This window comes from Heptranchias perlo, unplaced genomic scaffold (assembly GCF_035084215.1).
Source record: "Heptranchias perlo isolate sHepPer1 unplaced genomic scaffold, sHepPer1.hap1 HAP1_SCAFFOLD_1476, whole genome shotgun sequence".
In the NCBI taxonomy this organism is placed as follows: domain Eukaryota; kingdom Metazoa; phylum Chordata; class Chondrichthyes; order Hexanchiformes; family Hexanchidae; genus Heptranchias; species Heptranchias perlo.
Window position 1 is genome coordinate 23,509 of NW_027138729.1, and position 12,823 is coordinate 36,331.

General features: G+C 57.6%; 2 protein-coding genes across 2 annotated transcripts; one reads left to right on the forward strand and one right to left on the reverse strand.

Moving 5' to 3' along the window:
* Positions 1–601: 601 nt before the first annotated feature.
* ndufaf3 (NADH:ubiquinone oxidoreductase complex assembly factor) lies at positions 602–9,015 on the forward strand. The gene is given in 7 exon segments (XM_067977406.1): positions 602–821; positions 2,811–2,946; positions 2,948–3,004; positions 5,257–5,323; positions 7,998–8,098; positions 8,863–8,923; positions 8,926–9,015. Coding segments are annotated over 7 exon segments (609 nt in total). The 5' UTR covers positions 602–702; the 3' UTR covers positions 8,994–9,015.
* A 393-nt stretch (positions 9,016–9,408) lies between these two features.
* LOC137309116 (inosine-5'-monophosphate dehydrogenase 2-like) lies at positions 9,409–12,674 on the reverse strand (the record flags this gene model as incomplete). Its single annotated transcript, XM_067977405.1, has 3 exons — positions 9,409–10,539; positions 11,176–11,259; positions 12,479–12,674. Coding segments are annotated over 3 exons (302 nt in total), but the record flags the coding sequence as incomplete, so codon positions are not given.
* Between the last annotated feature and the right edge of the window lie 149 nt (positions 12,675–12,823).

Here is a 12,823-nt window from a genome sequence, read left to right on the forward strand (position 1 = left end):
GAGGGGAGGGGGGATTGGGGGTAATTTGCGGAGGGGAGGGGGATTGGGGGGTAATTTGCGGAGGGGAGGGGGGATTGGGGGGTAATTTGCGGAGGGGAGGGGGGATTGGGGGGGTAATTTGCGGAGGGGGAGGGGGGATTGGGGGGTAATTTGCGGAGGGGGCAGAGGGGCGGCACCTGAGGGGGAAACCATTTCCAATGTCGGTTCGCGCGGGGCCAGGAAGGGACGTGGGGCGGTCAACAATTCAGTGGGAGTGGGAGTGGGGTCAGGGAGCCCGAGGCGGATCTGATTAAGGGGATGAGCGGCGGAGAGCGTTCGTGTGGCTGCGGCCCGGGCCGGGGGTGGCCGAGCGGGGCCCGGGGCCGGGGGTGGCCGAGCGGGGCCCGTGGCCGGGGGTGGCTGAGCGGGGCCCGGGGGCCGGGGGTGGCCGAGCGGGGCCCGTGGCCGGGGGTGGCTGAGCGGGGGCCCGGGGGCCGGGGCCGGGGGTGGCTGAGCGGGGCCCGGGGTGGCCGAGCGGGGCCCGGGGCCGGGGTGGCCGAGCGGGGGCCGGGGTGGCCGAGCGGGGCCTGGGCTGAGGCCGCGCCGGGTCTGAAGCGCCAGTTGCGCCGAGCGGCCGCGGGAGGCGGCAGAGAGCGCGGGCCGGGAGTTCAGGCCGAGCGCCGCTCTTGCCGCCCGGCTCTTTGTCCCTGACCCCGGCCCGCGATGGCCGCTGCGCTGTGTCGGGGGCTCTGGAGACCCCTCGGACCCCGGGCCCAGCTCCAGCTCCAGCTCCAGGCCCAGGCCCAGGCCCAGGCTCAGGCTCAGGCCCAGCTCCAGCTCAGGTAAGGCAAAGCGAGCAGCCCGTTCCAGGACTAACCGGGGGGAGTGAGGGATGAGGGAGGTGAAGGGGAGAGCGAGAGGGAGAGGGGGGCGTGAAATGAGGAGGGGGGGGGTGAGGAGTGAGGGGGGATGGGGGTGAGGGAGGGGGGGTGAGGGAGGAGTGAGGGGGGGGTGAGGAGTGAGGGGGGGGTGGGGGGGTGAGGGGGGTGGGGGGGGTGAGGAGGGAGGGTGAGGAGGGAGGGTGAGGAGTGAGGGTGAGGAGTGAGGGGGGGGGGGGTGAGGGGGGGGTGAGGAGTGAGGGGGGGGGGGGTGAGGAGTGAGGAGGGGGGGTGAGGGGTGAGGGGGGGGGGGGTGAGGGGTGAGGGGGGGGGGGGGTGAGGGGCGATTCTGTTCCGGGCGGGACCTGAGTTTCACGACCTCAGGATGTCCCAGAATTCACAGCCAATGAATTACTTTTGAAATCCAGTCACTGAAATTTTCTCCAACTAAACACTGGGAGCCCGGGGCCCGGGGACAGAGCCCGGGGCCCGGGGACAGAGCCCGGGGCCCGGGGACAGAGCCCGGGGAGCCCGGGGCCCGGGGACAGAGCCCGGGGCCCGGGGACAGAGCCCGGGGAGACCGGGGCCCGGGGACAGAGACCGGGGCCCGGGGACAGAGCCCGGGGAGACCGGGGCCCGGGGACAGAGCCCGGGGAGACCGGGGCCCGGGGACAGAGACCGGGGCCCGGGGACGGAGACCGGGGAGACCGGGGCCCGGGGACAGAGACCGGGGCCCGGGGACGGGGCCCGGGGACAGAGACCGGGGAGACCGGGGCCCGGGGACAGAGACCGGGGCCCGGGGACAGAGCCCGGGGAGACCGGGGCCCGGGGACAGAGCCCGGGGAGACCGGGGCCCGGGGACAGAGACCGGGGCCCAGGGACGGAGACCGGGGCCCGGGGACAGAGACCGGGGCCCGGGGACGGGGCCCGGGGACAGAGACCGGGGCCCGGGGACGGGGCCCGGGGCCCGGGGACGGGGCCCGGGGACAGAGACCGGGGCCCGGGGACAGAGACCGGGGCCCGGGGACAGAGACCGGGGCCCGGGGACAGAGACCGGGGCCCGGGGACAGAGACCGGGGAGACCTGGGGCCCGGGGACGGAGACCGGGGCCCGGGGACGGAGACCGGGGCCCGGGGACGGAGACCGGGGCCCGGGGACGGAGACCGGGGCCCGGGGACGGAGACCGGGGCCCGGGGACGGAGACCGGGGCCCGGGGACGGAGACCGGGGCCCGGGGACGGAGACCGGGGCCCGGGGACGGAGACCGGGGCCCGGGGACGGAGACCGGGGCCCGGGGACGGAGACCGGGGCCCGGGGACGGAGACCGGGGCCCGGGGACGGAGACCGGGGCCCGGGGACGGAGACCGGGGCCCGGGGACGGAGACCGGGGCCCGGGGACGGAGACCGGGGCCCGGGGACGGAGACCGGGGCCCGGGGGACGGAGACCGGGGCCCGGGGACGGAGACCGGGGCCCGGGGACGGAGACCGGGGCCCGGGGACGGAGACCGGGGCCCGGGGACGGAGACCGGGGCCCGGGGACGGAGACCGGAGGCCCGGGGACGGAGACCGGGGACGGAGACCGGGGCCCGGGGACAGGGGACCGGGGACAGAGACCGGGGCCGGGGACAGAGACCGGGGAGACCGGGACCCGGAGCCGTCGGTCCTCGTCACAGTGAAAGGTGGAAATCTCCGAACCACCTGCTGAGCTGGTGTTTGTAAATTGGAAATCTTTCTTTCAGTGGGGACGGAGGTAAAGAGGGAATAATTGGTGAACCTCGTTTAACGAAGTTCAGGATCCAGCTTTTATTTCTTGTACATCTCTGCATGAAACATACGAAGAGCAGAAAGAGTGTGTGGGTGTGGAGCAGGTTCGAGATGACCCAGCGAGGCTCCTGTATCCACAGTAACTCCCAACTCAGCACCATTTCCCTCCAACTTGTTCCTTTCTTTGCAGACAGCCCTGTCGGGGCCACAGGATGACCCCCTCGGACGATGAGCTGTACCAGCGGACCACGGTGAACGCTCTGCAGCGCGATTCCCCGGGCACCATGTACATCGACGGGTACAGTAAACACGGCTTCACCATCAATGGGGAACAGAGTGTTGGGCCCCTGTGCAGTGATCCCACAGGCAGTTCTTCAGTGGAACGTGAGTGTCAGATCGGCCTGTTGGGAATGAATGATCTTCTAAGTAATTCCTCAAGATAATAGGTTTCAAAGGCATTTATTGGCTTTCATAGGAAATAAGTATAAAATGCTGATTATTAATAATTCCACGTACTCAAGACATTGAGTACAAGTTATAGATTCACAGAAAGGTTACAGCATGGAAGGAGGCCAATCAGCCCATCGAGTCCATGCCGGCTCTATGCAAGAGCAATCCAGCTAGTCCCACTCCCCGCCCTATCCCCGTAGCCCTGCAAATTTTTTCCTTTCAAGTACTTATCCAGTTCCCTTTTGAAGGCCATGATTGAATCTGCCTCCACCACCCCCTCGGGCAGTGCATTCCAGATCCTAACCACTCGCTGTGTAAAAAAGTTTTTCCTCATGTCACCTTTGGTTCTTTTGCCAATTACCTTAAATCTGTGTCCTCTGGTTCTTGACCCTTCCACCAATGGGAACAGTTTCTCTCTATCTACTCTGTCTAGACCCTTCATGATTTTGAATACCTCGATCAAATCTCCTCGCAACCGTCTCTGTTCCAAGGAGAACAATCCCAGCTTCTCCAGTCTATCCACGTAACTGAAGTCCCTCATCCCTGGAATCATTCTAGTAAATCTTTTCTGCACCCTCTCTAAGGCCTTCACATCTTTCCTAAAGTGCGGTGCCCAGAACTGGACACAATCCTCCAGTTGTGGTCGAACCAGTGTTTTATAAAGGTTCATCATGACTCCCTTGCTTTTGTACTCTGTGCCTCTATTTATAAAGCCTGGGATCCCGTATACTGGAGAATTCCGGAGAGTACCTCCCCCTCCCTCCACCCCCCTCTCCATTCCCACACGAAGGGAGAGGATTTTGGTGGCAGATACCGGAGAATTCACACATTACAGTTCTTGAGCTCAAAAGCTCAATGTCTGGACGAGCCTTGTCGAATTCGGAGTATTTATTCTAATCACCCACCTTTCAAACCTTTCTCTCACTCTGCCTATGTGAGGACCTGCATGTTCCCACATTACCTCCTCCAATTAGCTGCCTTAACTTCAGTTTTAACAAGAATCACTCCCCGAGCCTTCACCTTGACTGAACGGTCAATCAAGCCGTTCAACTGGAGACAGTTACAGGGAGCAAAGGCCCTCTACAGGGACGTCAAACATCTGTCCTCGGAGGGGACAACATCTGGAGCTGTAGCTTCTCCGCTTGATAGTCAAATCATGTCGATCGATATCTCACTGCTGAGAGCGCTGTGGAGCAAACAAGGCAGTTTGTGGCACCTTATCAGATGACACTCTGTCTGACTGGAATCCCTTTTACTAACTGCACATTGCTAACAGAAACTCACTTAAAGGCTAAAGTTAATATAAAGAATTAACCCTTCTCTTACAGGCCGGGGAGCATGGAGTAAATGTTAACCTGTGTTTACTGGGACACACGGAGCAGGAAAGGGTGCCTGCTTCCCTTCCCAGTCTCTACCCAATCAGCTCATCTCAGCTGGGAGCTCCAATGGGTCTCAGTTCCCCTGGGATATTCAGCCTCACGACTGCTCTCCGGTGACTCCCCCGTAAGTGCATTGCGGACGTCAGGTGCTGCGGGTGATTCCCCCCAACAGTCAAATATCCAACCGGCCCTCACTGTCTAGAGTGACGTAAACATTGGGCAGAAGGGCGAGACTGGCCATTACTGTGGGAACTGTGCACAGCTGGAGAAGAGGGGGAAAACCAGCAGGTTCCAGTTGTGGACAGGCTCAGAGGCTCAGGTCACCATCTCCCTCCCCCCCCCCCCCCCCCCCCCATCCCCCATCTCCCTCCTCCCCCATCTCCTCCTCCCTCCCACCCCCCATCTCCCTCCTCCCTCCCCACCCCCCCATCTCCCCTCCTCCCTCCCACCCCCCATCTCCCTCCTCCCTCCCACCCCCCATCTCCCTCCTCCCTCCCTCCCACCCCCCACCCCCCCACGGAGGGAGAGGATTCGGTGGCGGATTGAATGCTCAAATGCTGGGCTCAGGCAGCATTGGGCCGAAGCCTGGGAACAGGGCAGAAAGTGATTCAAGGTGTGAGGTCGGAGTCTCTGGCTGAGGGTGGTCTAACATTCCGATTCATTGGGAGACTGTGGTGAGGACTGGACCGGGGTTCAGGGTGGAATGCACTCTGTGATGGCGAGACGTGACTATGAGAAATCCCGCTGCTAAAGAACAAAATGAAAATCGGATTGGTTAAAATTCTTTGATTTTTTTTCTTTTCCTAGGTTGGAAGTTATGAAGATATCAGTGAGGACAGCCTGGCTTTGTTTTACATACTGGAACCCAAAATAGGTGGGGAAACATCCTCTCACACTGAGCACACAGCGTCAAAATACCGGGCTTAAAGGGTTAAATTACGAGAACAGGCTACATAAACTTGGTTTGTATTCCCTCAAGTGTAGAAGATTAAAGGGTGATCTGATCGAGGTGTTTAAGATGATTAAAGGATTTGATAGGGTCGATAGAGAGAAACTATTTCCTCTGGTGGGGGGAGTCCAGAACAAGGGGGCAGAACCTTAAAATCAGAGCCGGGCCGTTCAGGGGTGATGTCAGGAAGCACTTCTTCACACAAAGGGGAGTGGGAATCTGGAACTCTCTCCCCCAAAAAGCTGTGGATGTTGGGGGACAATTGGAGCTTTCAAGACTGAGATCGATAGATGTTTGTAGGATAAGGGTAACTCAGGATATGGAGCAAAGGCGGGTAAATTTCTGAGGAAAATTAATTTTATGCAGCGAGTTGTGATGATCTGGAATTCGCTGCCTGAAAGGGCGGTGGAAGCAGGTTCAATAATAACTTTCAAAAGGGAATTGGATAAATACTTGAATGAGAAATTTGCAGGGCTATGGGGAAAGAGCAGGGGAGTGGGACTAATTGGATAGCTTTCAAAGAGCCGGCACAGGCACAGTGGGCCGAATGGCCTCCTGTGCCGTATGATTCAATGATTCTAAATGGTGTTGAGGTCCATGGTGACCCATCCATCCAGGATCCCAGGACCTCTCCAGCCTCCACGTTGTGCCAACCAGATCTTTCTTAAACGATTGTATGGATTTTGCTCGATGACTGTACCTGAAGCCCATCCTGTGCGAGCTAGCTCCTGGTATCAGCCCTAAATTTGTCTTGTACAAGTTTGTCCCAACTCTCCAGTTTAGTTGGAAGTAGGTTCCAGAATAGATTCTTCTATAAGTTCACCTCACAGACGTTTCCTTTCAAGGCACCAAATCTCAGGCGGTCTCCGCTCTCTCCTCGTAACTCAGTGGAGCTCAGATTTGTGTTCCGGTCGGCACTCCCAGACCTCGAGTCTGGAGTTCCAGGATTTTGACCCAGTGACGATGAAGGATGGGTGAGATATGTCCGAGTCGGGATGGGGTGTGACTCGGGGGTGAGGGTGTTCCCATGGTATTGCTGCTCTTGTTCTCGGTGGTAGAGGTCACAGGGCTGAGCAGTGAGGTTGAAGTGACCTTGGTGAGTTGCTGCAGTTCACCCTGTTCTCCAGGGTCTGCTGTAGGCTGGTATAGCCTGCTTCCTTATTGCAGGAGCTGTGCATGGGGTTAAACACAGGAATTGTCAGTGAACAGCCCCTCACCCTGCATATTTCTTTGTTTTTTTAAATTCGTTCATGGGATGTGGGCGTCGCTGGCGAGGCCGGCATTTATTGCCCATCCCTAATTGCCCTTGAGAAGGTGGTGGTGAGCCGCCTTCTTGAACCGCTGCAGTCCGTGTGGTGAAAGTTCTCCCACAGTGCTGTTAAGCAGGGAGTTCCAGGATTTTGACCCAGCGATGATGAAGGAACGGCGATATATTTCCAAGTCGGGATGGTGTGTGACTTGGAGGGGAACGTGCAGGTGGTGTTGTTCCCATGTGCCTGCTGCTCTTGTCCTTCTAGGTGGTAGAGGTCGCGGGTTTGGGAGGTGCTGTCGAAGAAGCCTTGGCGAGTTGCTGCAGTGCATCCTGTGGATGGTACATACTGCAGCCACGGTGCGCCGGTGGTGAAGGGAGTGAATGTTTAGGGTGGTGGAAGGGGTGCCAATCAAGCGGGCTGCTTTGTCCTGGATGGTGTCGAGCTTCTTGAGTGTTGTTGGAGCTACACTCATCCAGGCAAGTGGAGAGTATTCCATCGCACTCCTGACTTGTGCCTTGTAGATGGTGGAAAGGCTTTGGGGAGTCAGGAGGTGAGTCACTCACCGCAGAATACCCAGCCTCTGACCTGCTCTTGTAGCCACAGTACTTATATGGCTGGTCCAGTTAAGTTTCTGGTCAATGGTGACCTGCAGGATGTTGATGGTGGGGGATTCGGTGATGGTAATGCGTTGAATGTCAAGGGGAGGTGGTTAGACTCTCTCTTGTTGGAGATGGTCATTGCCTGGCACTTGTCTGGCGCGAATGTTACTTGCCACATATCAGCCCAAGCCTGGATGTTGTCCAGGTCTTGCTGCATGCGGGCTCGGACTGCTTCATTATTTGAGGGCGTTAACTGTCGACGACACCCTCCATCACATTGCTGATGATTGAGAGTAGACTGATGGAGTGGTAATTGACCTGATTGGATTGGATTGTGTTGTCAGGGCCCCTCACCCTGTATATTTCTGTGGTTGGGACTGAGATGAGAAATTTCTTCACTCAGAGGGTGGTGAACCTGTGGAAGTCTCTACCACAGAAGACTGTGGAGGCCAAGTCACTGAATATATTTAAGAAGGAGCTAGATAGATTTCTAGACACAAAAGGCATCAAGGGGAATGGGGAGAGAGCGGGAATATGGTATTGAGATAGACGATCAGCCATGATCATTTTGAATGGTGGAGCAGGCTCGAAGGGCCGAATGGCCTACTCCTGCTCCTATTTTCTATGTGTTGTGTCAGGGCCCCTCACCCTGTGTATCAGCCCACCCACTGCTCGTGTTCTTCTCTGGGACAGTGACCTGACAGTGTTCTTGATGTTGCTCTATAGCTGACTTGTGCTTTGTTGCAGAGATTCTGGTTTTGGGGCTGGGTGAGAGAGTCCGGAGACTGGACCCCAAATTATTGATGTTTATGAGGAGCAAGGGGATCGCTGTGGAGGTACAGGACACGGTGAGTGACCCCCAGAGACACGGGACTTAACCGGGAGGGCACCAGAATGAGGATTTGTTTTCCTACCTTTTAATACAGACACTGTCCGGGGGACAGTCCCGCAGACACTGACTCTCACTGGGGGACAGTCCCGCAGACACTGACTCTCACCGGGGGACAGGCCCAGACACTGACTCTCACCGGGGGACAGTCCCACAGACACTGACTCTCACCGGGGGACAGTCCCACAGGCACTGACTCTCACCGGGGGACAGTCCCACAGGCACTGACTCTCACCGGTGGACAGTCCCACAGGCACTGACTCTCACCCCCCGGGACAGTCCCACAGGCACTGACTCTCACTGGGGGACAGTCCCACAGACACTGACTCTCACCGGGGGACAGTCCCACAGACACTGACTCTCACCGGGGGACAGTCCCACAGACACTGACTCTCACCGGGGGACAGTTCCACAGACACTGACTCTCACTGGGGTACAGTTCCATTGGTTTCCTTGTGTGCCTCTTTGATGTCTGTCTCAGACACTGAGTGACTGCAGGAGATGGAAACTCATGGACCTGGCCCATTCGAGCAGTAACACACGGTGCTGGTTTGATTCTGGGCCCTCCCGCACTGAATCACTGGTCTCGGCCACGCTGCGGGTGGGGATCGTTGGAGGGGTCATCATCAGGCTCCTGGTGAGGGTTTTCATTCACACTGTCTCTGCCGATTGTCGGGGCTGAGATTTAATCCCACCCACACTGACTCTCTCTTTTCTCCACAGCCGAATGCTTGTGCGACGTTTAACTTCTTAACAAGTGAGCGAAGGCGCACAGCAGCTGCACTGATCCACCTCACCTCCTCTCCGGGGACCTGGAGTTGGAATCACAGCAGCATTTATTGGATTGTACATAATAATGAAACTGTGTGTCAAGAAGCTGTTCGTGGTCCTTTTTGTGTTTTGACATATGGGGATGATCACAGAGCGAGAGGTGGAGTTGTTATACACCCTGGGTCATACTGGTGGGCAACTCGGGTAAACTCCTTCGATTTTGTGTCAGCTGGGCTCAGATTGTCCACTGGATGGTGTTACATTTGAGATAAAAACCAATCTTCCAGTAGTGTTTTTGATTACTTTGTGTACATGGACACCGAAATATCTCTGCTCCTCCTCGATTCCTAGTCTCTCACCATTAAGTTGTCGGGTTTATCATTACACCCTGGGTGTAACATTTGCAATTCTCCAGTTCTCTGGCACCACCCCTCTATCGTTTGGGCCCCTCCTGTTCTGTGTGCCCCAGGAAAAATCATCGAACACACACACAGCACCTCGTGTAAAACTCAGACTTTTTATTTTCTGTGGTACAAAGGGAACTCACACTCTCAGTAACAGACCAGAGCTGGTCAGAAAGCCTGTCACCATGGAGAGCAAACGACAAAACAAACAGCAGTCTCCAGGGAGGGGAGGGGAGGGGTGGGAACAGAATTTGCTGTTTAACTGTAAACTGAGCTAGTGCTCAGTGTAGTGACTGTGCAAACCCACTGGCTAACACTGAACAGTTGAGATCCGAAGCTGAACAGGTCCCGAGCTGTTTTGACCAAATTCTTTATTAGCATTTCATTTCTAACACCATGTTGTCAGTGTGTTTTTAAAAAAAAACATTTTTGCTCAAAAATGCATTAGTTTGAAAGCAGCTGAACCCCACGCTGGGAATCAGTGCTCCAGTCTGTGGCAGTAATCCCAATTTTAAAATGTACAAATATTAATGTTACTTATCTGTAAACATTCAGAACCATTAATTATTCTGCAAATAAGGATCTTCAAGTCACACAGCTTCACGAACCAGTGTCCTGGTTTAGATCTTATTTCACAAAATTACCCGTTAACTGCACAAGCCCAAATCCCACAATGCTCTGGGCAGTCGCTGCTTCAGTCACAGTGCAATAAACACAGCCGAGTGATCGCTCGAAACCGAGGCAAGCAGCAGGTCTCATTGCCGATAATTATCACCCTCAGATTGGCTAACAGCTGAACACTAACCCAGTGCAGGGCTGGGAGAATCCGACACACATACAGCTCGAGAGACAACAACCCTCCCATTAACACAGAACGGCAGAGCCAGCTGCACCGTGACATCGAAGCATCACGGGCGGGAGCTCAGCTTCTCGATGTGCGCGGTTTAAAAGCACGGGTTAGAGTACGTCAAGGAATCTCATTCCACTTCTAACAAAAATAAAACACATTGGTGAAAGTATTTGCACAATGAAGCAGCCAGAGCCCCACAAGCATGCAGAGTCGAGTCCCACATCCTCACTTTCGTCTGGTTAGGATATTATAGTTTGATGCTGGTGCAAGGCGAACAGGATTTGGAAATTTGGCCGGAAAGAAGTGATGAGAAACAAAATCCCGGAGTGTGGGCTGGAAACTCTCAGACAGGTTCAGAAAAGTCTCTTCTCATATCTGGAATAAAGGAACAAAAAGCAGAATAATCACTCGTTTCCCACTCACGGCGTACAGTCAGTTAACGACACGAGTTTGGATAGGGAGAGGTGCTCAGGTTTAGTGGCTGAGTGATGTTCCTGCTTGGGGTTTAAAACAAATTAAAGAATAGTGGGAGCGAGGGTAAAGCTCGTGAGTGATTCTAAATTCGACAGTGAGAGCAGGAAGGTAAATGGAGTGAAGTGAAATTACAATCAGTGCAGGGGACATGCTGTGGGGTTGAAATCCTGGAGGGAGACACAGCACATCATACTGTCCGTCTGGGCGAAATACGAATAATCACCGTGTGGGGGAGGAGAGGAACGTCAGAACAGATGAAATCGGCTCAAGATTTAAAAGGGAAACATTCGACGAGACTCCGGACCACAGCGTCTCGAGTGGACACATCACCAGAATGGAATCCTCGAGGCAGCAACTTGTGTTTCGATATCGCCTTCAACATAGAAAGAACAGGCCAAGCGGCTTCACACAGACACAAAGGGGAAAATGGAGACGGAGCCAAAGGAGGAGATACTTGGAGGGGCGACCGAAAGCTTGGTCAAAGAGATAGACTTTAAAGAGAGTCTTAAAGAAGTGGGGAGGGGGAAAAATACTTACGTGTGAAGCCCGTGGACCCCGCCTTCCAACTGGGCACAGAGAGTCCTCCTCTCAAACTTCAACTCTCCCGAGTACATCATTCCCCTGGAAACAACATAGAATGAGGTCACTGACTGACATCAGATCGAGGGGACGAGGTGGGAATGCGGGAGGGCATGGGGGGGGGGGGGGGGGGGGAGGGAGAGAGAGCATGGGGGGGGGGGGGGAGGGAGGGAGAGCATGGGGGAGGGAGAGAGAGCATGGGGGGGGGGGGGAGGAGAGAGAGCATGGGGGGGGAGGGAGAGAGAGCATGGGGGGGGGGGAGGGAGAGAGAGCATGGGGGGGGGGGGAGGGAGAGAGAGCATGGGGGGGGGGGGGGAGGGAGAGAGAGCGTGGGGGGGGGGGGAGGGAGAGAGAGCATGGGGGGGGGGGAGGGAGAGAGAGAGTATGTGGGGGGGGGGGGAGGGAGAGAGAGCATGGGGGGGGGGAGGGAGAGAGAGAGTATGGGGGGGGGGGGGAGGGAGAGAGAGCATGGGGGGGGGGGGGAGGGAGAGAGAGCATGGGGGGGGGGGAGGGAGAGAGAGCATGGGGGGGGGGAGGGAGAGAGAGCATGGGGGGGGGGGGGGGAGAGAGAGTATGGGGGGGGGGGGGGGAGGGAGAGAGAGCATGGGGGGGGGGGGGGAGAGAGAGTATGGGGGGGGGGGGGGAGGGAGAGAGAGCATGGGGGGGGGGGGGAGGGAGAGAGAGCATGGGGGGGGGGGGAGGGAGAGAGCATGGGGGGGGGGGAGAGAGCATGGGGGGGGGGGGGAGAGAGCATGGGGGGGGGGGGGGGGGAGAGAGCATGGGGGGGGGGGGAGGAGAGAGAGCATGGGGTGGGGGGAGGGGAGAGAGAGCATGGGGGGGGGGGGAGGGAGAGAGAGCATGGGGGGGGGGGAGGGAGAGAGAGCATGGGGGGGGGGGGAGGGAGAGAGCATGGGGGGGGGGGGGGGGAGAGAGCATGGGGGGGGGGGAGGAGAGAGAGCATGGGGTGGGGGGAGGGGAGAGAGAGCATGGGGGGGGGGAGGAGAGAGAGCATGGGGGGGGGGGAGGGAGAGAGAGCATGGGGGGGGGGGAGGGAGAGAGAGCATGGGGGGGAGGGGGAGGGAGAGAGCATGGGGGGGGGGGGGAGAGAGAGCATGGGGGGGGGGGGGGGGAGAGAGAGCATGGGGGGGGGGGGAAGAGAGAGAGGGAGAGCGCGGAGGGGAGGGGAGTAGAGGGGAGGGGAGGGGGGAGAGCGGAGGGGAAGGGGGAGGAAGGAGGGGAAGAGATGGAGACACAATCGTACCTCAGCTGTGTCAAGCTCTTGGCTCCAATGTCCTGGCAGCCATGTTGTATTCCAGCGATCAGGTAGGGGACGAACTTGTGAATGGAGCCCTTGTCCTGGACAGCCCCGGACACACCCTGAGCCACTTTAATCTTATCCGACTCACTGGGGATGAGAAGGTGAGAGTTACTTTGGGTCAGTAAGTCGATGACTCCACCTCAGACACAGCCGTCCTCTTGTACTCCTGGAGTTTAACTGCCCCAGCAACACGCGGCCTGTGAAAAGCTGAGGAAGGACGCAGGTTTTCTGGGCGGACGGTTTTCAGCTCACACACAGACCCAATGGCTCAGCAACTCTAAATAAAAA